Source organism: Oryzias latipes, chromosome 1 (assembly GCF_053564925.1).
Source record: "Oryzias latipes strain Hd-rR chromosome 1, Olatipes_Hd-rR_3.1".
Lineage (NCBI taxonomy): Eukaryota > Metazoa > Chordata > Actinopteri > Beloniformes > Adrianichthyidae > Oryzias > Oryzias latipes.
Genome location: NC_136237.1, coordinates 14,703,417 through 14,727,635, shown reverse-complemented (window position 1 = coordinate 14,727,635; position 24,219 = coordinate 14,703,417). Strand labels below are relative to the sequence as shown.

The 24,219-nt window shown below is 39.2% G+C and overlaps 2 protein-coding genes and 1 long non-coding RNA gene across 14 annotated transcripts in view; 2 read left to right on the top strand and 1 right to left on the bottom strand.

Annotated features, from left to right (window-relative positions):
* Positions 1-744: 744 nt before the first annotated feature.
* On the top strand, positions 745-2,614 carry LOC111947962 (uncharacterized). The gene is made up of 3 exons (XR_013657407.1): positions 745-1,375; positions 1,484-1,639; positions 2,021-2,614. It is a non-coding gene; the product is annotated as an uncharacterized LOC111947962 (long non-coding RNA).
* A 2,341-nt stretch (positions 2,615-4,955) lies between these two features.
* LOC101160457 (protein phosphatase 1 regulatory subunit 29) overlaps positions 4,956-24,219 on the bottom strand; it is a 450,803-nt gene continuing 431,539 nt past the window's right edge. The window contains exons 8-9 of the mRNA XM_078942528.1: positions 10,480-10,563; positions 4,956-10,401 (exon numbers count right to left, since the gene is read on the bottom strand). Coding sequence (XP_078798654.1) covers positions 10,187-10,401; positions 10,480-10,563 — 299 coding nt within the window. The 3' untranslated portion in view covers positions 4,956-10,186. The remainder of the gene's footprint in view (positions 10,402-10,479; positions 10,564-24,219) is intronic.
* On the top strand, positions 11,746-23,255 carry LOC111947985 (uncharacterized). 12 transcript variants are annotated; one of them, XM_078942636.1, is made up of 12 exons: positions 11,746-12,423; positions 12,941-13,046; positions 13,188-13,259; positions 15,365-15,452; positions 15,568-16,064; positions 16,147-16,229; positions 16,355-16,439; positions 16,525-16,641; positions 16,723-16,854; positions 16,952-18,987; positions 20,231-20,368; positions 20,791-20,978. In XM_078942636.1, the coding sequence occupies exons 2-5, from the start codon at positions 12,997-12,999 to the stop codon at positions 15,685-15,687; spliced, it is 330 nt and encodes a 109-aa protein (XP_078798762.1). In that variant the 5' UTR covers positions 11,746-12,423; positions 12,941-12,996; the 3' UTR covers positions 15,688-16,064; positions 16,147-16,229; positions 16,355-16,439; positions 16,525-16,641; positions 16,723-16,854; positions 16,952-18,987; positions 20,231-20,368; positions 20,791-20,978. The 12 variants fall into 12 exon arrangements, 4 of the variants coding, with proteins under 4 accessions (XP_078798762.1, XP_078798779.1, XP_078798722.1 ...); XR_013654068.1 differs by lacking the exon at positions 15,365-15,452 and having other exon boundaries at positions 11,803-12,002; positions 12,324-12,423; positions 12,925-13,046; XR_013654053.1 differs by lacking the exon at positions 15,365-15,452 and adding an exon at positions 22,576-23,255 and having other exon boundaries at positions 11,804-12,423; positions 20,791-20,944.

Below are 24,219 nucleotides of genomic sequence, written 5' to 3'. Positions count from 1 at the left end.
GCTTATTAATGCACTCAAAAAAAGGAATTTAACACCTTGTACATCAAATGAAAATGTTTTATTTAATATGTACATAAAAAAAATGTTTTTAACGTAAACATATTAAATTCATGTTATATTCCCGTGATTTTGCTTCGTTTCACATTTATTAAATTTAATCATGTTGAGGTGGCTTGAAAAAATCATGTTCAAACTCAAAACCGGAAGACGTGTAAAGGGAGGGAAGAAGACGGAAACAGTTACACTTTTCACAGATCCCGAGCACTGAAAAGGTAAGCTGAAAACAATCCTTGTGAATCCTCGTGAATTCTTTCGATATCTTGTTTTAATATACTGTCTATGGTTCATTTATGAGTTTTACCAACATTTAAATGCGTTAGTGAACATGATTGACAAGAGTTTTTCTATAATTACGACCGTTAGCATGTGCACGCAGGGTAAGCTAGCTGCAGTGCAATGACACGTAGGCTTTCTTACTACTTTCATAAGTTCTAAAAGACTGACTGTTTATAAAATAAACTTTCCATATTGTATTATTATTATTTGTGTATTTATTTTTTAATTTTTCACAACTGTATTTTATTTTATTTTTTTCTGTCCTTCACAAGTGATAAGTGTTAACTTTTTTTTCATATAAGTTGTCCTCAAAATAGTTTTTTTTCTTCTGGATCACCAGTGATAAGCGCAGTCTTAAATGTATAGTTTTTTTCTCTTTTGTGGCCGCGGACCGGGTAAGCCTTGCGGGGGTGGGGGAAGGGGCTGGGGGCAGTTCTTGTAATGTATCTGATTAATATTGTGAATATTATGCAAACACTGTTTGAATCACCTGTTGCGATAAATTCATATTAAAACCCCAGCCTACAGGGTTTGTTTTTCTTCGTGTTGCATGCTGCCGGACTTATTTTAAGCGTTGTCGACTTTAAACGTTTTTCCGACAACAAGATTGTTCAGACGTGCGGTATTTTCACGAGCATAAGGCGCATTTCAAAGTCTAGTGTGTAGATGTGTGTGTGTAAGCGCGCGCCCGCGTGCCATAACCGGTGTGTCTGAAATCACGAGATGCAGAAAAGGAGGGGGGGGTGAGCACTTGTGAGTGTGTGTTAAAACCAGTGTGTCTGAGCTGAGGAAGGGGGGGCAGCATGTGTGAGTGGTGGAGGGCATACATGCGCGTCCAGCTGCTGTTTGAGTTGTGAAAAATAATAAAGTTCCTCTTCCTGTTCTGTAAGATTTGCAAATTGGAAGTCAGCAAAACAATGACGTCAATGTGTCAATGATGGAGAAGTCCTTTTCATGTAGAAGGCAGGATGTTGTCGTAGAGGCAGCCATGATTCCTGATTTCAAAACAAGGTGGCCAGCACTCCTCAGCGTGGGTCAGGTAAGCAAATTAAGTTGTGAAGGAATAACACTTTGGGAAAGACTGTGGAGCTCATCAATTGGGAAATGTTTGTTACTTTGTTTTCTTTGTGTTTGTATTTTTTTAAAGTTGAATGCAGAGTTCCAGAGAATCACAACAGTCCAGCTGCACTCAAAGTTCTTCATGGAATTGGATGATCTGTCTCCTCGTCTCTTGAAGGTGTATGCCAAGAAAGGTGGTTTACAGGGACAGAAGCTGAGAAGAGTCTTGGTACCCATGACCCAGGTAAAAGATAATTAAAAATGTGAAAAACATTTTTTAAATCCATTGCCAAATTATCGTTTATTGTCTTAACAAATCCGATAAAGCTCTATTAAAAGCAGGAAGTAGTTTTCTGTGTACTAACAGATAGGGATGCACCAAATATTCAGCAACCGAATATATATATGGCCAATTATTGCAACAATAAAAAAACTAAAACGTGGGAATCAGGCCAAATAGTGCCTGTCATTTGCTGTCAGAAAGAAGGCTGCCAGTTCTTTAAAAAATAAGTAAAAATTGCAAAATATGTTCAGCCTAAAATGTGCTTAAAGCCTCTATTTAACATTTTGAATATATTTATTGCCTTTTTTCCTCTCTAATTTTTTCTTTAACTTGCACATTTAGACTGATGACACAGATGTAAGACCTGAATGCATCCTCAAGCGGCTTTGTGTTGACATGAACCAAGACCTAGAGAGGCTGGTGAGAGAATACAAGGTATGTTGGTCTGATTATATGTTTTAGACAAATAGAAATAAAAAAAATTAAACATCAAACACAGGTGGGCGGGGAAAACAGGGGCGGCGAGTGCGAGGATCGTTCAAAAGCTGGAAGCTGGGTGCGCATCTTGGACATGAAAACTTGTTTTTTTCCCCAACTCTGTTGAACTTGCTGCTGGACTGATTTAGCACCTAAGTGATAGAAATGTAACATTTGTTTAATTTCTCAAGGTAAAATATTTTTTAAAACAAGACTCATAATAAAACTAACTAAAACCTGCAAAGCTCGTTCCAAAGTAAAAATTCTCCACAATTTCAAAATCTTAACCACCCAACTGTGCAGAAAATCGCAGAATCTGGCAACACCGCTGGTAGATGCTCCTCCCTCCTCTGTGACTCGCCGACACAGCGGCTGTGTTGGTCACATGACTTTTCCTTAAGCAATATGTGCACCGACACGGTTTCGGAGTTCGGTACGTGAGCCGACGTGTCGGTATTGCCGGACCATCACTAATATAAACATTTAGATACGACTATATATGTATACCGCTGGGCAGCAACTTAAGAAAACTTTCTCATATAGTGTTGTGAACGCAGTGCGCTGGGGCGAATGTCCGCGTGTGTCCAATAGAAATGAGGCAGCCCGCCAGGCATGGAAGAAAAGACTCCATGGCAACGCTGCTACATCTTTCACTCTTTAAGAAATGTTTCTCCACTTAAATCAAGCCGGACCGATGTCTCGCCCCTACGAGCCACATACCCCATGGATTGGTAGGTTCAGCTCTGAAAACAACGCTGTAAAATTATATGCATATCAAACACGCGGGCCACACTAACATAAAAGTTTCATATTAAGGTGAAGGCTGTTCACTATGCTGCAACAGGGGGGGGGGGGGTCTTTTGTCTTTTGTGCCGCTTTACTGTTCATTATGACCTGTCACCTGCAGCATGCCCGTAAAAAACTATTTGCATGAACATTTTTGCTTGTGAACTCACCAGGCAGGACAGGATTCTTTACATTTTGTACAGATGTTCTATTAAAATTTCACATGGGCTACCTTCTTGTTCTTTACATTTTTCACCTGCAGACAGGTAATATCCACCCTTAATGGATAGATATTCTGAAGATATATGCGGATTGAGATGGTTTTGTGACGTTGAGAGAAGGAACAGTGATGATTTTGGTAAAAGGATGCTGAAGTTAGAGCTACCAGGAATGAGGCCTTGGATGTAGAGAAGGAAAACAGAAGGACGGTTTGAGGAGTTACAGGATGCAAAGTTGAGTCCTAAAGGGGGCACCAGAAAATGGAAGGAAGACATTTTCTTGTGTTTTTTTTTCTTTTCTGGAACCATTATGCGTTTGTCTGTTATGAACACAGGGGCACCAATTATTCGTTGTGTACATTTATACAAAAAAAGTTTACTTTTGAAGAAACTAGTTATACTGTAGTTTTTCTTTTTTACTTATTTACATTTTTATGGAATCTATCCTTCTTTTCCCTTTGTTTTACAGAGTGATGAAAACACAGAAGAGGCTCTGGCAGATACAGTCTTGGGGATTTTGATGACCCAAGACCCAAGTGATGACTTTGAGAATGTTGGGATTATTTTGGAAGGAGTGAAAGTCATAAATGACTTAAAATATGTAAGTCTTGCAGTATTACTGCTGTTTGTTATTGTGTATGCCCTAAACCTGAGCTACCCATCAGATTTGAAATATACTTTTGAAGTTCTGCAGAAGATTATAATGGGTTTGGATGGCGACAAGTTATCCAACAAAGTACAAGTTCTCAAAACAGCACCATCCTGTTAAATGGCAGAAGGAATTGTTCAGTATTGGCACCTCAAATATGATGGGCAGATGTTAAGTGTTTTTCAAATATTTATTCTTTGTCATACTGAGTTTTCTTAACACAGCATAAGCTATAATGATGAAACTATAGTTTTTTTTTCCACATTTTCCTTATGGCCATATAAGTGTTTTGAAATGTAAGAAAATGATTTGATTTTGATTATTATTTAAATGCTCCTTCAATCTTTTTGACTTTTGTTGTTGTGGCCTTTGCATTCAACTGTGGCACAGTTTTGGAAAAATAAATGTTTTAAAGCTCATTCTTGTCTTCACCTTTATTTGACTTTTGTGTCTTTAAATGACACATAGCTCATTTAACACAATATTTTCTCTGTGGTTGAACATAAATATAATATTGAAAGGATTTCCATGTGATTTAATTGTGTTGTCTGAACAATTCGCAGTTTTGTTGAACAGATTTATTTCAATTGTGTAAACTTGATGAAACTTACAATAGTGCCATTAACATGAACAAATTATGTTGTTCTAATTAGACTTTATTACGTTAGATTTAATAAAGCTAAATAAGTTATGTTTGCTCAAATAAATTTCATTCACTGAACATGAACATATTGAGTTACACTAACAAAACTGCTTATTGTTCAATGAAAGCTATTTTATTACGTGGAAATCCTTTCAATATTTTTTTTATGTTCATTGGACAAGTTATTTTTTTGAGTGTGTGTAAGATGCTTGTAGGATATTTATTAGCATTATAGATGTCTTGCAAATATCTGAAAGTGTTAATAAGATTTATTAACATCTAAAGTCAGACCATTGTCTTCAAAATCCATATTACTAAACTGCTTATAAGCTTTACTAATGTATTAATTAACTTTTTTAAGAGTTTATTAATTGTTTTGATGCACCTTAACTAAAGTGAGGACGGTTTTTACCACAAAAAACCACAAAGCATAAAGATTGTAAAAAGAACTTTATAACAGAATAAACATACACAAATATTTCTGTAAAAGAAATATAATATAATTTAATTTAATTCAGACAAATCTTCAAAAACAAAACACAACACAGGGACCTGTGTTGGATGACTCTAGCATCATAACTAATATGGATAAACTATTAGCATCTATCCTGAGTGAAACATTAATTGCAAATCCAATCACCAGGAGATAGTTCTTATTGTATGGGGTTCTGGTAAGATATTTATTAGCATTATAGATGCCTGACACAAGCCTAAGTGTTCATGAGCTTAATACGTTTTATTGACTAACTTAACAAATTAATAGGCTTTATTAATGTGTAAGATGCATGTAAGATATTTATTAGCATTATAGATGTCTTGCAAATATCTGAAAGTGTTAATAAGATTTATTAATTAATATTAATTTAGTAATTATTCTTTACAAATGTATGAATTAACTTTGTTAACATTTTATTAATGCCCACACCGGGCGGTGCAGCTGACCTTGGTGCAGTGTGGTGTGGTTTAGACCAGGCTTTAGACCAGTAACACACACACACATACGCACACACTGAAGAGGAGGGTTTGGGGAAGAGAAGGAGGAAGGTAAGAATGTGTGCCCTGTCTAGGCTACCCCTCTTTGGTGGAACACAGCATGGGTACATAGATAGATTAGATTAGATAACTTTATTAATCCCACGATGGGGAAATTCATTTATCTGTGGCAGCAACAACGACATCCAGAAAATAAAGTCATAAAAGCACATCAAAAACTACATTCATATTAAATAAATAAATAAATATTAAATAAATACAGCTGCGAAAGTGTAAAAAACATGTGATCCACTGCAAACATGTGATCAACTGTAAAAAAACATGTAAAACTTTAAAAAAAAAAATTTTTTTTTAATTCAAAAATAAGTAAGTAACAAAGTACACACCAAAACAAACAACCGTTCAGGAACAAAAACAATTGAAAACAGCAACAACTGCAACAAAAGTAAATGAATAAATGAGTGAAAGAAAGAAAAACACCCCTGGGACCGTGGAGTGTCACTGTAACACGGTGTTGTACAGTCTGATGGCTGTGGGGAGGAAGGACCTGCGGTAGCGCTCCTTCTTGCACTGTGGGTGCAACAGTCTCGTGCTGAAGGAGCTTGTCAATACCTCTACAGTTTGGTGCAGGGGGTGGGAGTGGTTATCCATGATGCATGTTAGCATAGCCAACATCCTCCTGTCCGCCATCTCCTCGATGGTCTCTAGTGTGCAGCCCAGGACAGAGCTGGCCTTCCTAACCAGTTTGTTAAGCCTCTTCAAATCTCCCCCGCCCAGCACACAACTCCATAAAGGACCAATGAGGCCACCACAGTGTCGTAAAAGGTCCTCAGCAGCTGTCTGCACACGCCAAACAACCTCAGTCTCCTCAGCAGGTGAAAGCGACTCTGGCCCCTCCTGTACAGAGCATCCGTGTTATTGGACCAGTCCAGTCTGTTATTCAGGTGAACACCCAGGTATTTAACCCTTGTGCTATCTTAGATGATCCCACCCTTACATTGACGTGTTCTCCCTACCATGACAAAGGTGGATAAAGGTGGAAAGATTTCATGTAATCCATGGACACCAGTGAGGTTCACAAATCATTGAAGAAAAAAGGTTCAGAGCACTGTCTAGTGGGTCTAAATGACCCAACTACCAATGTTAAAGTGCCTAGGATAGCACAAGGTTTATAGTGTCCACAAACTCAATGTCTGAACCCTGGATGTTCACCGGTGAGTGTGGTGGTGAGGACTTCCTGAAGTCTCGGACCAGCTCCTTTGTCTTGCTGGTGTTTAGCAGCAGGTGGTTAACTTCACACCAGCACACAAAGTCAGTGATGACCCCCCTGTACTCCTGCTCGTCCCCGCCTGATCTACAGCCAACAATGGCACTGTCATCTGAGAACTTCTGCAGATGACAATGGTGGGAGTTGTAGGTGAAGTCCGATGTGTACAGGGTGGACAACAAGGGGGAGAGCACAGTCCCTTGAGGTGCCCCCTAGCTGCAGACCACAACATCAGACACACAGTCACGCAGCCTCATAAACGGTGACCTTTCTGTGAGGTAGTTGATGTTCCAAGCAGCCAGATGTTGGTCCACACCTGCAACCTCCAGCTTCCTCCTCAGCAGTGATGGCTGGATGGTGTTAAAGGCACTGGAGAAATAAAAAAACATGACTCTCACAGTGCTGGGGCTTCCAGGTGAGACAGGGCCCGATGCTGCAGGTAGATGATGGCGTCATCCACCCTGATACCTGGTCAATATGCAAACTGCAGCGGGTCCAGTGCTGAGCTCACCTTGGTGCAGAGCTGCTAAGCATGATCCTCTGCATAGCCTTCATCAGGTGGGAAGTTAAGGCGACAGGTCTGAAGTGGTTCGGTTCCGTAGGACAACGTATTTTTAGAACCGGAACCAGGCAGGAAGTCCTCCAGAGGACTGGTACCTTGTTCACCTTAACTCAAACCTAACCTGATTCAGGGTGAGGCAGAAGGGGGTTGGAGGGTGGGTGGGCGGTGGCTGGTTTGGTGTTGTGAGTCGTTGGGGGGGTCCCTTTGCTCAGTTGGAAGGGCAGAATGGACTGCTTGGTGCTGAGGTGACAACAGCTGCAGCTGGGAAGAGACGCCTGAGTTGGAAAGGTGTGAAGAGGGGGCCATGTGGATGGAGACTGGGGGCTGGGCAGAATCAAATCTGTTAAAGAACAGGTTCAGTTCATTTGCCCAGGCTTGGTCACCTGTGACCTGTTGACCATTTCCAGCTTCAGCGTGGCCCGAGATGCGTTTTAGACCTCTCCACACATCACGGATGTTGTTCTGTTCCATGCGCTGCTCCAGCTTCTTCCTGTAGCAGTCTTTGTACCTTCTAATCTTGTATTTCAGGTCCCTCTGTACTCTGCGTAGCTCTTCCTTGTCCCCAGAGAGAAAAGCTTGCTTCTTTTCATTTAGGAGGGTCTTCAGCTCAGGAGTGACCTAGGGTTTGTTGTTGGAAAACACTGTTTTTGTTGGCTCTGTGTTTTTCACGCAAAAATTAACATAGTCCGTGATGCAGTTACGGAGACTGTCAATGTCCTCACCGTGTGGACTGCAGAGAACGTCCCAGTCAGTGGTGTTGAAACAGTGCTTTAGTCACTCTGTTACCTCCTCAGTCCAGATCTTCACCGTTTTAACCTGTGGTTTCTGCTGTGTCACCACTGGAGTGTTTGCAGAGGAGAGATGGATCAGGTTGTGGTCAGAGCGTCCTCAAGGGGGGGAGGGGGGCAGAAGTATATGCATTCTTTACGTTAGCATATAAAAGGCCCAGAGTTTTCTTGTCCCTTGGATGATAGTTCACATACTGGGTGAAGTTGGACAGGGTGGCGGAGAGGGGGGTGCATGCATGGTTAAAGTCCCCAGAAATCAGGGCCTGGAACTCGTCAGGAACTCGTCCAGCTTTTTAGAGAGAGAGCAGACGGTTCCCATAATAACAGTTGGTAAATATGGCTTGTACCTCTGTCTTCTCTCCCGGCGTTTAACTCCAGCTCTGTAGCCTTGTCGTCTCCTCCGTATTTCAGCTGGAATATCTGGCTTTTCAGCGAGGACAATCTCAGCTCGGCGAAGAGCTAACAGCCGATCTCGAATGGAACTGCATCCCCCGCGGTTGGTTCAAAAAGTTGAGAAACAATAATAAAACAAAAAGCAAAATAATGATGTTCCTGTCCTTTGTCGCAGAACTTCGTATTAATTGTTGTAAAATACAAAAAACCCAGATAAGGTGGAAGAAAAAATCAAAAAATGTAAAGTAAAGAGCACAAAAAGATAGAGCTACCCAGATATGCTTCCACACACGTGGCGCCATGGTAACTACCTAAAAATGGTGTTTTAAAAACCCTTCATTTATGACACAAGTACATGTTGAAACACTGATGTCTTTTAAAATTCAGTTCTATCTTGAGCTTTGATTAGTTGTAAATGTTATTTTATGTGTATTAAAGTAAAGAATCAGAGTGTGACCAGAAATTCTCATTATTTTTAATACATTTCTCTAACACAGTGATTGTTGCAAAAAAAAATTTTTCTGGAATTGAACAAAATTACTGCCTTAGGAAAAAAATTCAATTCAAATGTCTTAATATTTTTCCCCTTCAATAGGTCTGTAATAACAAAATATGCACATAATCACTCAATACGCTCACCTGATCACAATTAAAAGTTTGTCTTGCAGACTTGGGCATAATGGTGTATAAAAAAAGAAAATGGAGAAAGTTATCATTGAAAGACTTTCAGATTTTTTAAACCGAAACTCAATTTCTGACATGTATTTTTTTTATACATAAAACCTAAATATTTATCTGGAACTTGGTGTGACTGTATCAGAACAATACAAGCAAAACTGCATTGGAACTTAAATCAGACAAAACTATGACAACGCGCAGTTAAACTTCAGACAATCTTGCAGGTCAAAGTCCTCCTAAACCAGACCAAAACCCGTGTCAGAGGAGTTGAGTCATTTTGCATGTCCAACAAAAATGACTCATAGTTTTGGTAATGTGCAGGAATACGTGGAACCTCAAAATAGGTGGAGAGCACTTCGGGAAAATTTGGTCATTCACTACTTCAACACTGATTTCTCTGGGCAGTCTAGAATTTGAGAAGGGCTTTTCGTTGTTCACACGATGCTGCAACACAGACAGTTTCTGACAATATTAGCTTGATGCTAATGTAAAATGGAATTTGTCATAGTACGGCGAATGCTAATGCCTGGTCGACTAAAACATTGCTGACTAAGGTATGGAATTTGCTAACTCTTTTAATGAAAAAAAATGTCTGTTCTAAAGCACAATTTTTTTCTCCAATCTAATGGAATAAAGTATGATGCTATAGCGCCAGCTCAACGTAGTGGCCAAACTGAAATGCCCCCAAAGACAGTTTTGATAACGAGCCAGTTTAAAAAACGTACGATGTCAATGTTTTGCATATTTTGTAGGAGGTTCTCCATTTTAGAAATCACGTAACACTGTATGGTTTTAACAATCTCATTGGTTTATTATGTCACTAATACATTTTACAGTGTGTGAACTGTTTTATTTTTATTCACCTTTATTTAACCAGGATAAAAAAAACTCATTGAGATTAAAAGTCTCTTTTGCAAGAGCGTACTGGCCAAGAGGCAGCAGCACAACAATAACACACAACTCATTTACTGTCATGATTCGGACGTGAGTTCAAAATGACCCAGGTGCTGGAACCCGGAAGGAGGCTAAGACACAACGGTAAGTTTTCAGTGGTTTAATCAGAACCAGATCTTGACAGGACTTTCTTCCAGGAAGAGAGCGAGGGCAGGCTGGAGGAATCTTGAGGTGGAGTCTCCTTGAGGGGAAACAGCGGTGAAGGCGAAGCTTGAACCAAGGCGAGGAGAGGCGGCTGGCTAGAGGTTTCTTGACGCGGCGTGACGGCGGCGTAGGAGGACTGCGACCAGGTAAGGATCCGAAGGGTTTTACGTCCTGAGGCAGAGCGAGAAATACCATGAGCATAAGACAACGAGACGTGAGACATAAACATGAGCTGACCAGACTATGCACCATAGGAGGAACAACGAACTGGCACCGGCTGAAGATCCTGGAGGAGTTTATGAAGGCAGGTGTAGATGAGGTGAGTGGATCCAGCTGGTCGCATAGAATACAGGAAGGAGGGGGGAGGAGGGAGTAGCTGACAGGCCATGACATTTACACTCACACTCAATCAAAAAAAGACAGTCTTAAATGAAGCATTTACAGTTTGAAAGCTTTGTCTGACGTTCATTCAAAAGTTTTTTGAAAAAACCCAGGGAGATCAATTCTTTCAATGTAAACTCTTTCTGGAGTTCATTCCAACACTGCGCTGCAGCAAATCTAAAAGCCTTTTTTTCCATCTCTGTGCCCAGAATGGGCACAGAGAGCAGGAGTATTTCTTTAAAGCGCAGGCTGTAGCTGCTGCTGCTCTTCAGTTCTATGAGCTGCTGGAGATAAGACGGTTCCAACCAAGGAATGTATTTGTAAATTAAAAGGTACTAATATTTCAGTCTGCGCTGGGATAAAGAGGGCCAACCTACCTGAGGATATAGAACACAGTGATTGGTTAGTGACGTCATGTTTGTTATAAAACGCAGTGCACCATGAAAAACAGTGTCCAAAGCATGAAAAGCATCAGCTGAAGCATTCGTATAAATCACATCACCAAAATCTAGGACAGATATAAAAATGGCAGTGACAAGATTTTTTACAGGCTTCAAAAAAAGCCTGTAAACAGTGAAAAGGTGTGAAGAGGGGGCCATGTGGATGGAGACTGGGGTTTTTCAAAAGCTGTAAGAATGTGTGGAATAAATAATGTAATGCCCAGCAGGTACATCACTTGCATTGGGAAAAACGGGAGGCAAACTGTCAACGAGTTAAGCTGTCAATCAACTGACTGCGCTGGAAAACTATCCGTGTCCCATACACTGCACGACTCCTAACAGTCTTTGAGAAGAAGAGACAGAAAGAGAAGCTGAGAGCGCAGTCTCCTTTCCAGCATAACAAGCCCATTTAATTTGGACACACATCACATTGAACATCGCACAAGGGTCATCAACCTCTCCCCCTCCCACACTCATGGTGCTACATAAAGAAACAAACATAACAGGAAGAATAAAATAAGGTGGAACAACAAAACTTGCTGAGCCCTAATTAGATCAGGGGACCGCTCCCACAATCCCCTGCTACTAACAGACATAAACTGCACATGACCGCCACTACAATATTAAATTTCAACATTTCCATCAATGAAGATGTGTGTCATAGCCTGCGACACACGTTTCTACCCAACCCAGTCTCATCCTAAAATGTGTAGTAGCTACATTTGTCCACATGGAAATGCGTGAGAGTTTTACAAAAACGCCCCCTAAACTGTGAGGGGGATACGTTTCATTTTTCTATTCATTTTCTACTAGCCTTCTCAGGATCACGTGACTTTGGAGGTTTGGCCTGCCGTGAGCAAAAAACATGGCGGATGCACGTTCATTTTTCGGTGGAATATCCCATAAAACAAGATATTTTGAGGACTAATTTTTATTTTGACAACATTTCTAGTGAGAAATATACCATTTTCTTTTAAAATATGCTTTCATTTTGGACATACAGTTTGTAGTTTGCTTGTTTCGTTCAACTTTTTCTCCCACAGGCTCTGTTACGTTGGAGAAACACGTTAACTTTCATTCATATCTGCAGACGTGCGCGTGGGTCACGTGACTAATATGATTCTCTTTTTTTCCGCAGAAAATGCCATAAAATAAGAGTGATTGTGGACTAATTCATTTTTGAAAACATTTCTAGCAGTATATATCCCCTTTATTTTCGTAATATTGCAGACATGAAGTTGTTTGTTTGTTACGTTCAACTTTTCCTCAAAGGATCTGAAAGCGTCTGATCTTTTCCATTCATATATGCGGGCTGACGTGGGTCACGTGACGTGCCTTTCTCTTTTTTTCCTGTGGAAAATCTCGTAAAAAGGTACGTTGTGATTTACTAATTTGTTTTATTTACATTTCTAGGGACCCGTGTATAGGTTCTCTCGTTCCGTGTTGCTGTTGCGGCGATCAGGCTTTGATTGACATGTGACAACAAACCGGAAAAATGCTGAGTTCAGGGACGGACCAAAGAGTTCTTTAAATTGATTTTTCTGCATTTTAATTTATTTACACTACGAGTCTAATGGTGTGTGATAAAAAAAACTATAAATATTATGATAAATGAGATGAAACAATTATTTTGATGGAGTTTATAAAATATTAGGATCTATTATATTCTTTTTTCTTTAACTGTCAATTTTTTGACGTATCTCATATATTATAGTATTACAATGAAGTGCTCTAATTTATCTGTTAAAAAAGGTTTCATCACTGTTTCCTATAGTAATTCTCAATAATGTTTTAAATAGGATATATTAAATAGGATATATTATCTAAAGTAAACAGGCTTTTAAGCCTTCAATTTGCCCCAATTGACATGAAGTGCGCATTTCGAAAAGCCAGTGAACGCAGCGTCATACGGGCACCCCCACCTCACTCCCCCGGAAACCCCCGGATGAACCCGCAGGAAAACGCGCGGCTGAAGAACTCTTGGACAGCTGGAAGGTGGGCGATGCTTTGAACTTTTCTCTGTAGAAATGTAATGTTTAGATTTGGGAAACCAGAGATGGGTTTTTAGTAAAAACGTGTTGGCTGTTTAGGATAAACGTTGAATGACGAGGCGTTTTTCCATCTTAAATTTAAAAGGCCGCAGGATCACGGTGAAGGCCTCTTCTGTATAGAGGACGGGGGCGGAAACGTCACGTGGTCTCCGCAGAGGTAAGTTTCCTTTTGGGTAATTTAGCCAGAAACGGGGGTCTGCAGCCCTTTAAACAGCTAAGAGCCTTTCAAATGTCTCACTATCCAGAACTCAGTAGGACACACAAGGTGTCTCTTCAGCCTTTAGAAAATCAAACACTCATTTGCATTTATGTTATTTTGGAAACTGGATAACTACTGGGGTTTACAAAGGCTTTTTTTTTACACATTGTAGATTTTATGTTGTTAGTACATCTCAGCCAGTATTTCTTTAAGGGCCGATATCATGCAACATCAACGTTTTAAAATTTTAAAGTGTATTATAATGTTAATTCCTCACAAAAACTAATCCACAGCAGTATTTTGATCCATTCACGCATCTCTCAGCATTCCTCTGAAACCCTCTGAGCACCAGCCCCTCCCAAATCACAATAAGAGGGTCCTCACATTGTGACCTCATCATAAGTGAGGAGCAGCCTCTTCTAGGAAGAGCCTGTGCAGCTAAAACCGCCTCCAGGCTAACAGACACGCCCACTTTCTCAATGGAGCTAGTGGTGATCAGCAAAATGCTTTCATTGCACAATATTCACATCCATCTTTGCAAAAGTTTGGGTGGAAGAAACGCAGAAACGCTGCCGACGCCGACTCTAGGTTGATGTCATGAAATAGGCGACACCCACAAGAAGAGAAAAGCGGAGCCTCAGAGATCGAGGAAATAGTTTATTCTAAATGGCTAGCATGGTATAGGCCCTCTAAATTGTGCGTATTGACCTCAAATTGATTTTTTTAGGGTACGTTGTCAGGTTTAAAAAAATTCTTCATAAATGCTGGAATTTCTTAAAATATTGTGCATCACCGCTTGATAGATTATTGAAGCATTATGGGTACTGTAGTCAGGAGCCTGGCACAGTAATACTTTGCTTCAACTGTTGAGTAGATCACCAAGTTGAGTAAAGTTTGACTTATCTGACTGTTTTGTTTTGCGTGATGCGCTGTGTCGTCTGAAAAATAGGATATTTGTTTGAATTAAAAACATTTTTATTTTTTGTCAGAGAACCGCAAAGGAGGGGTCAAGGAGCCACATGTGGCTGTGGAGCCTCAGGCTGCAGACCCCTGGTCTAAACAATTATGGCTGATTTGACTGACCACATGTATTTATCCTAGCGTTGTCAACAAAGTTAAAGAGCCGCTCCAATGGAAGTCATGTTTTTAAGATCAAACATTTTTCTCTTTATTGAGAACATTAACAAAAATATAAACACATACACAATAATATAAGATTAAAACTGTTTCTGGGTATTTATTCAAATCTCAATGGATCAGGAGAAGATGAAACTGATTGTCTCAAAAAGCTTATAGTTGTGACGCTCTAACTGCCATCAATGGGCCAAAGTCTCTGCTCCGCTCCAATTCTGATGCATCCACTTGCAGACAAATACCGGTAGATCCATTAATGTCCTGAGTTCCCTTGTCTGAGCTGGTATCTGGCTCAAAAGTGTACACATGGATAGCTCCAATGTTGCTCATTGATTTTTTTTTTTTTTTTGCTATGCTAATGTCGGCTAGGGCTTGTGAGGTGCTATAAGCTAGCGGGAGAGAGAATCAACAAATGGTTTATGGGAAATTAGCAGAGGCAAACATCTGCACCACAGCTCTGAGGTGAAATTCTTATGAGCTGCTGTGCTGCAGAAAAATGTCTTAAAAAAACAAAATGATCGTAATTAAAAAAACACTGGGAACGATTTTATAATAGCTAAAAATTCTGTTGGAGTGGGACTTAAAGTCCCACTCCAACAGAATGTCTGATTCCTGATTCTTGTATGTATGTATATACATAAAAGAACCTCATGTTTTTTTCCCTTTCCTCTCTCAGACTGGTCAGTTATTTGGAGACAACATGTACAAATAGTTCCTGGACTGATCTTCTGCTAACTTTGAGATGGAGAGGCTGTCAGGTTCATCTGTTTCAGTGTCCTGCATGCTCTCCCTCCATGTTGGCTGTAGCAGTGGATGGAACTTGCTAATTGTACTGTTTTGAGAGCCAACTGGGTTGTGTAAAATTCTTTTCCACCTACATTTTTGATGGTATAAATGTTTTTCTTATGTAAACTTTTCTGTTCTTTTAGGCTCAGTGGTTATTTGGAAGATGTGTTTTTGACCAAAAACACTGTGGTGAGCTCCTTTGTGAACTGCATTCATGGGGAAATAGAATATGTAAGGTTATTTTCATGGCCTCTTCCTTAAGAAAATGAACATGCCTGCATATATGTTTTATTGTATTTTGTGTCATATCATCATGTTAATATACGACATTTATTTGTTTTGATAGAATCCTGGAGATGGGAGATGTGGAGCAGGTAAGTTTGTGGCAGCACCAGAGTCCTCCAACAAGTTTTCTGGCAAAGTAAATGAGGAAGGATCGCAGTCTGCCATCGTGGAGTTTTGCTGAAAGGCGTGAACACGTTCCATCCATGCATCCATCTTCTTCCATTCATCAGGAACCAGGTTGTGAGGGCAGCAGTCTAAGCAAAGATGCCCACACTTCCCTCTCCTCCAGCTCCTCTTGGGGGACCCCGGGGCCAGCTGAGAGACGTAGTCTCCCCAGCGTGTCCTGGGTCTCCCTTAGGGCCTCTGCCCTTATTCCTGTTGGAGTTTTTTTCTAACCCCTTATGTTTCAAAAGTTTGCAAACATACATTTTGGTTGAAATGATGAGGATCCGAGGATGAAATCAAGAAGGGACAACATCAGGGAAAGGGACTGAACCGACTGAACAGCTTCCTCTCTTCAGCAGACACATGTTCCCAGTACATATGTGTCAAAAACTGGTAAATACTCATTGAAGATGCATCCTTTTTGTGTAATTTGTTTTCTCAGTTTAATACATTTTGATCCTTTCATTCTGCACAGACATCCTCGCCGTTCAGGCCGGTGGCTGGAACAAGCGGAAGTCAGAAAAGCTGGAGCAGACGTGACCAGAATGATACCTCCAGGTAAAGACTGTGGTAATGTTGTAGATAAATGTTGGCTTGTTTCTTTCATGTTACTCTCATGCTGTTGATGTGGAATATCTCTTGATTTCTTCAGTATTATTAATACATTAATCTCTTCCCACAAGGACCAATCAAAATGACCCAGAGAAAAACACTGAAGGGCTTTGTCTGAGCATCAGGAAAACAAGAATCAGCTGTCATCAACATATGGTAAAAATCTTTTGTAACCTTTGTGCTATCCTATGACCCCCCCCCCCCCCCCTTCCATTGAGGTGTTCCCCCTACCATGACAAAGGTGGATAAAGGTGGAAAGATTTCATGTAATCCATGGACACCAGTGAAGATCACAAATCATTGAAGAAAAAAGGTTCAGAGCACTGTCTAGTGGGTCTAGATGACCCAACTCCCAATGGTAAAGTGCCTAGGATAGAACAAGGGTTACACTTTCTAAAGTTGTTGCATAACTGATCAAGCATGATGTGATGAATTGCAGGTTATGGTGCCATGGTGAAGAACTAAAGGCTCTATGATGTCATGCTGCTGACCAGACTGTGGTTGGTGAAGTCCAGCAGCACTGCAGGTCCTTGAAGTGTGGTTGAAGAGCTCTCCTCCCAGCTTTTGGAAGGTTCTGCCCCCCAAAGCCAGGAGGTTTCTCTTTGTGATCTGCATGGATGTCCAGGGCTTGTGGCATTTATGTGTTTTCTTCTTCATTTCATTTTTAGGCAGCACAGAGTCATTGATGGAGAGAGGACGTGAAGGACTAATTGTCTGCTGAGGAGGAGACTTTCTGCAGTTCAAGCCCCAGCTCCACCCCTAAAAAAAGGCTTATATAAAGGAAAACTTCATTTCAACTTTGTACCAATAATGACTTTTAATTGAAATGAGAGATTTTTTTTCTGAACTGCACCAATGAAGGGTTTTTCAACCTAAATTTCAACAATTACATTATTTTTTACCTCCGTTTAAGTTTCTACAACACTAGCTAAACATTTCAGTGCTCACACCTGTGCTGAAGACACTTCTCATTTTAACTCAAACGTTTGGCCTTTGATTTGTATGTCCAACACCTTAGAATGAAACACTGACCTATTAAACTCATATAATGTGCTATGCATCTCCAAATCCTTTGTCAGGGTACAGACTACATTTTAATTGTAGCAAGACTGAAGTAAAATGTAACAAAATGACAATGAGTTATCTTAAATTAGGGGTAAATGACATGAGAAATTAAGAATATTAGAAGTGTGGAGTGATATGTGTATCAGTATGTTAGCTACAGGAAGGGTGCTGTCCTTGACACGTCCCTTTACTCAGACAGGATGACAGGTAGGGAAGGGGGTAGCCGATGATCTGCTCCAGTATCTTCAGCACAGAAGCTTCTGCTGCTCTTCTTCAGTTTGATCTGAGAGCCAGACCATGATGCAGTTGGACTGGCTGAGCGGTAGGTTGCCAGCAGCTTCAGACGTGCTGCTGTGCCTTGTTGATAACGTCCTGGATGTTAGGAAACCAAGTTAGATCAGCTGAGATGGGGATGCCCAGGAAAGGGAAGCTGTGAACCCTCCTCTATGCCTACTAAAGTCCAAGATGACTTTTATGGTCTTTTATTTGCCGATCAGCCTTACACTATACAGTTTCCGCACTTGTCTACAAAGTTCACCTCCGTGACCTTTAATAAGTCTTTGTTATTGGCAAGTTAATTACTTATATCCAAGACATGGAGATGTGGGTCCAGTATGAGCAGGATTTGGGAAATGGCAGTTGCCAAGAACTCACATGAAGTTTCAAGGTTTTTCCCTTTATTTGGAGGAAAAAAAGTTTTTGTCCTTTGTTTGTTGTGCAGAATTGCAAACCTAGAAAGAAATCAAGTTGAAAGAATTGATATAAATGTATTTGCCCTTCTTTTGACCCTTCTACATCATGAATATTTGGTGGCTGTTGCTTGGCGACTGTGAGATCTCTCCATAGGATTGACATGGGCTGGGCCTCTCCATGACCTTGATATGATTGTTCTTCAGCCATTCCTTGGTTGCCTTGGCTGTAGGTTCTAGGTCACTAACCTGTTGGAAGACCCATCCATGACTGATTTGAAGGGTCCTGGCTTAAGGAGGGTAGGAAGTTCTCACTCAGGATTTTCCATTAATGGCTCCATCAACGTGGTGACGTAGCTCTGTGCAGAAAAATAGCCACAAAGCATAATGCTTCCACCTCCATGTTTGACAGTGGGGAAGCTGTTCTTGGGGTCATAGGTAGCAATTCTCTTCCTCCAAACCCAATGGTTGAGTTGATGCCAAAGAGCTCAGTTTTGAGCCAAACATTCCATTATGCAGAATAAACTGATAAAGCAAACCCTATTTTTCAGTGTGTGATTTTCATTTTTTCATAAATCTTAGGACAATTTAGATGATAAAAGTAATAAATATATGAAAACAGTATAATACAGTAAATATGTAAATATTTGATGTGATGAACAATGCTTATCTGATTTAGACCCAACATGAAATATTTTTTGACACACACACATCAAGTTGTGTTATTTAATGCTCGTAATTTAGACACAAATGATAGAAATGTTAGGTTTATATGCCAAAGATATGCCATGTGAAAATTTTAGTGCAAATACGCATGCGTGCGCGCCGTGCACATAAAGCCACCCCACCCCCACGTATCCGCGCGCCGGTCGGTGGGTGCTGGGCGTCAATAAAGGTAATCTGGTTGTCGCGCGTTCTGCATCTCTGCACGAGCTAAAGAAGTCTCAAAGGTAAGAAATGTGAACACAAGAGGCAGTAATGAAAATACTTTATGATCATCTGAATGTATTTTCATCTGACAAATGAATGCAGCTGTTATCACTGTGACGGAAGAGCGGTGCTGAAAAATACGGCCTCCATCGAGAGACTGAACGTAACACGACTGCAGGTTACTATGATCGTCATAGAAAAATGTATTAATTATTTGTTTCGACTGTATAGTTATTGTGGTGGAGCAGAGGAAGGGAGGTTTGTGAGAATCGGGGTTACATTAGCTAATATGGCAGCGCTCGCGCCACCGCCGGTTTCCCGGCAAAAAAAGGAACAGTAATTTACTGATATATTAAAGTGTTATGATTGACCTATTTAGGGTTTTTCTCCAAATTTACACAAAAAACGTTGTAACAACGATCATCTGGACTTGGTTTTGTAAATATTTTAAAATAGTCTCTGTCTCAGATACCTGGACTGATTGACTCCTCCCCCTCACTTTCCAAACAGGAAGTACCCGCTGGCTCCAAGGAGCCAAAATCCTGTAGACTTCTAAAGAGAAACAAACAGCTGTTAGTCATTCTATGTGTCAGATTAACCATTCTTGTTGTCATACCCTTTTCAACACGTTTTTGCTAATTCCAGTTATTTGTTTTACAAAACTGTTTCTTTATCACAAGTTATTCAAATTATAGACTGACCAACAGATGCCTCAGTAATAGCATGTGCCACCTTGAATGTTTGTTTGACAAATTCCACCAAGCTCACTTTCAGTGGAAGCAGTGTGGACTTTCAACAAGCTTACTCCTGATTGGCGACAGTAGTTGCCATAGAAACGTTGACTCAGATCAATCACTGTCAACTGGCTCCAACGTGGTGACGTCTGTATCACAGAGAAACGACAACAGAATTGAATTTGTTATGATGGATCTGGAAGGAAATGGGTGACGTCACACTCGCTCAAACCTTTTCTCTGATCCAGTCAAACTGCTTTTTTACCAGTTTTATTCCAGAAATCATTTTGGATAAGAGGAAAGACATCTTCAGCTCAAAACCAAGTCTTCATGACCTTTTTTTATAACTTTTCTTTTTAAAATTCAGAAATAATAACCTGCACATTCTTACAAAACTGTTAGACTTCAATTGCTACCTTAATTTAATTGTAAAACTAACAACCATTGTCATTAATATGGCAATATTTTCCCCAAATCTTATCAGAATGGGGAACTGGAAACATAAAAATTCTGCTTTTCCTATTTTCAGCTGACTCTGCCACGAGGCTCGACAACGTCTTCCATCAACTGTGATCGCTGTGGCCGCCAAAACATCCAAATGTAAGGCGGGCTACAAAGATTTCAGGCCAAAAGAGAACGCCTCACATGTGATGAAGTGTCTGTATTGGTATGTATTTACCATCTGTGACTCAGAGTCATTAACCAATTGTCGATCTGTTCACAGTGTTATATGATAATTTAAATTTTGACGATGACGATACAAAAATTGCTGCCAAACCTGCCAAAAAGTCCCGTCTCTTACCACACACATGTTGTGCCCCCTAAGTTGCCCTAAGTTCCCTGATCAAGCACAAACGTGTTTTGCCTGGATGAAGGCCTTGTATCAGGTATACTGGTAATAATAATTTTACATTCACCTCAGTCTGTTGTTTTAACTCATTATTCATGGAAGCTTGATGATGACACCACATCTTCAATCTGCATGAACTCTAGTTTGATTAGAAACTTTCATTTGTGAACCGTCAGCAGATCTGGTCATGTCTCACCAAAACAACCACACTAATCATTTTATCATTTTCATCCATTAAGGTTGGAAAAACCAGCAGCCCTCCAGTGCTTCAGCCGTCCAACCATCAACCGTTTCAGACATCCATCCTCCCACCACTTCAACCACCAATCTCTCCACCACTTCAGCCCCACAGCCGTCCACCAGTGTCCCAACTCCTGACATTTTACTATCCTGGTACAATCTTATTTTTCTGCACAGTTAGCAAAAATGATATGTTTTTTAGATATTCCTGTGTTTTTTTATCCTCAACAAATGTTTCTCCAAAGAAATGTGAAAATACAGAATTATTCATTTGGTGGTTATTTTTACACTTTTCCTCAAATCTTTAATAAGAAAGAAATAATTCAGTTCAAGTTTACTTTAGCTTTTCTTTTTAATGGGCATTACAGTTGATATAAAACATATAACATGCAATTAAAATGCTTTGTAGTTAAAAACATTTTACACACTATTAAAAGATTCTATAAAATATTATTTAAAAAGAATCCTTTCCAAGAAAATGTTGACTACCGTAGATCTTCCCATAGTAGCCCTGGCGTTTATTCCATCACAGACAGAACAGTGATGGTTAATGGGTTTATTTTGCAGCAAAACTTCATCAAGAAATGCAGACAAACACCAGCAGATGAACATTTCAGGATTTATTCAAATGATGAGAACATTGGATTGTGTTCTGATCAGCACTGGCTGTTGACGTTTCTTTTCTCCTTCAAGCATCAGCCTCCGTATCAAAAATCATGTTGGTCGTCATGAGGATCTCTTTCCTGGAGACACGCCCACCTTTCCGTCTTTGTGCAATAATTCATGTTCAAACCAGTTCTTCTAATTTGTCGCTTTTCTTTGCATTTCCACCAGTAAAAAGTAATACGACAAAATACTTGCAGAATTTGTAAAGATTTGGATTTTGTATTATTAATTTGCCTTTTTTAGTCTTTTATTATAAAATAACTATGCATTATTACTTTATTTTAACTAACACATTTATCTTAGTTTACAGTAGTCCTCTTAAACATCTCTTAAACAAGTTTACACTTTTCATCTTTCAGAATGCAGCCGTGTGATTGGAGGAAAAGATTAATATGCAATACGGACATTTAAAGAAAAAAGGAGCAGTTTTTATTTTACATTATTACTATTTTAAAGTAGAACTATAATGTATATAAATGCTTTTTTATTAATTTGTTTGGCATATTTACTGTGTTAGAGTTCTGATGATTGTTTTGAGTGGTAAACGTTTTTATTTTATTTATGAAACCCAGATGGAGTTAATGGAGTGCTCGTCATGTTTTATGTTGTATATATTATTAATGAATTAATTTATTTATTTTGAAGTGCCTATTTGCAAGTAAAGAAGCCGGGGTTATGGTTAAAATACGTGCGGACAATCCAGCAACGTGCCTCTTCAACATGAATTTCCATCAGTTTTTTTGCTTGGTCGCAAATAAATAAGTCCAAATAATAATCAGCCTAATTTGTTTTTTTGTTTATTTAAAATTATATAAATATTTTCTAATTTTCTTTGTCAATAAAAGGACAAAAGGGGTAGATGATGGATGCATGTCCAAGTTTTATTATTCATGTTCTACAAGTTGTTAGATATTGATTATTTGATGCTTTTGTGCTATGCGTTAAAAATCAATGTAATATTGTAATTATTCATGAATATGTGAATAGTACTAATATTTCCTACAAAGGATAATTGACACTAATCAAATTAAAAACAGTCGTCCTGTAAGCACTGAGTGAACAAACTGTAGCCCATTGTCTATCACTGTTTGATTGAACCTTCTCTACTTTTCTTGCAGGGGGGGGGGGTCATGGCCTCTACGCTGGATTCCAAAAAAGAGACAAAAAAACCCCGCCCTCAACCCCCACTCTTAGTCAGACATGTTTATTTTTTTTATTTACAATAATAAATAATATACTATGGACATTTATTTTGTTTTACTTTTTTATACTTAGTTTCCTTATTTCCTATAATATTTATTAGTAGTTGTTGTTTGTTGATGTTAGTTCTTTTTAGACCCTTTTATGTTAAAATAGACGTAAATGATCCAGATGCTGATATTCTAATATATAGACATATTTATGAATGAATTATTCTCAACAGAAGTTCAACGCTATTGTGGTAGCAGTTTGACTGTTTTACTGTAATCTGTCGTGCCTCACCCACTGTCCATCCCATAAAAAAGAACAATTCTACATCATTAACCTTTTTTTATTTTTATTCATATGGCACATTCATAAATACAAAGTTATAAATCATACCCCCCATTTTTCTATCTTTATCAATGAGTTCAAACAAAACATGAACACAATAAGAAACTCTGACAATAAGAAAGCATTTAAAACATTCAATCTGTGCGCCAGTTTCAATGTTTTTGTGAAAAATTTCATAATAATCCCCTGGTTTGTTTCTTTCTTGTTGCTTTTTGGAATTGTTGTTTTGAATTGTTACAGTCAATAAAGTTTGAATAAAAAACAACTGCAATCTGTCACGCGACAAGGTACCTTCGCTCTGAAAAACATTTGATGTTTAGTTTCTTTAAGTACCTGCAAAACAAAAAGTTTGCATTAGTAATGGAAACATTAATTTCTGTAAAAAATAAAAATAAACACCTGTTTGTCGCTGGGCTTATTTTTAAAACTTAATCTTCCCGATAAACGTGGGAGCAATCACAAAACCAGTTTAGAGCCAAACGTCTTTTTTTATTATTTACAGTGTATTTCTTAACTCAACTAGTTGATGTTGAAAAAATACGCTTGCATGGACGTTACGACAGAGTACATCGGTCCCTAGAAATGTTATTAAACGTAAATATTAAACCTCAGACGATCTTATTTTACGAGATTTTCTTTCCACGGGAAAAAAAAGAAACTCGCGTCACATGACCCCACGTCAGCCCACAGATATGATGGGAAAGATCAGACATTGTACACAGCATTTAGACTTGTAGTGTGAATACTTTAACATGTAAAAGAATATTGAATAAAATAAATCGCTAAGTAAATTTAGAGAACCCTCCAGTCCGTTCCTGAACAACATTCTTCTGGTTTGTTTAAATGTCCTTCAAAGTCGCAACAACACAGCATGAAACCTATACACGGGTCCGTAGAAATGTAAATAAAAATAATTAATAAATAGCAACGTACCTTTTTACGAGATCTACTATATGAAAAAAGAGAAACTCAGGTCACGTCACGTGACCCACGTCAGCCCGCATATATTTATGGAAAAGATCAAACGCGTTCAGATCCTTTGAGGAAAAGTTGAACGTAACAAACAAACTACGAACTGCATGTCTGCAATGAATGGATATTATGAAAATAAAGGGGATATATACTGCTAGAAATGTTTTCAAAAATAAATTAGTCCACAATCACTCCTATTTTATTGCATTTTCTGCGGAAAAAAAGAGAAACATATTAGTCACGTGACCCACGCGCAC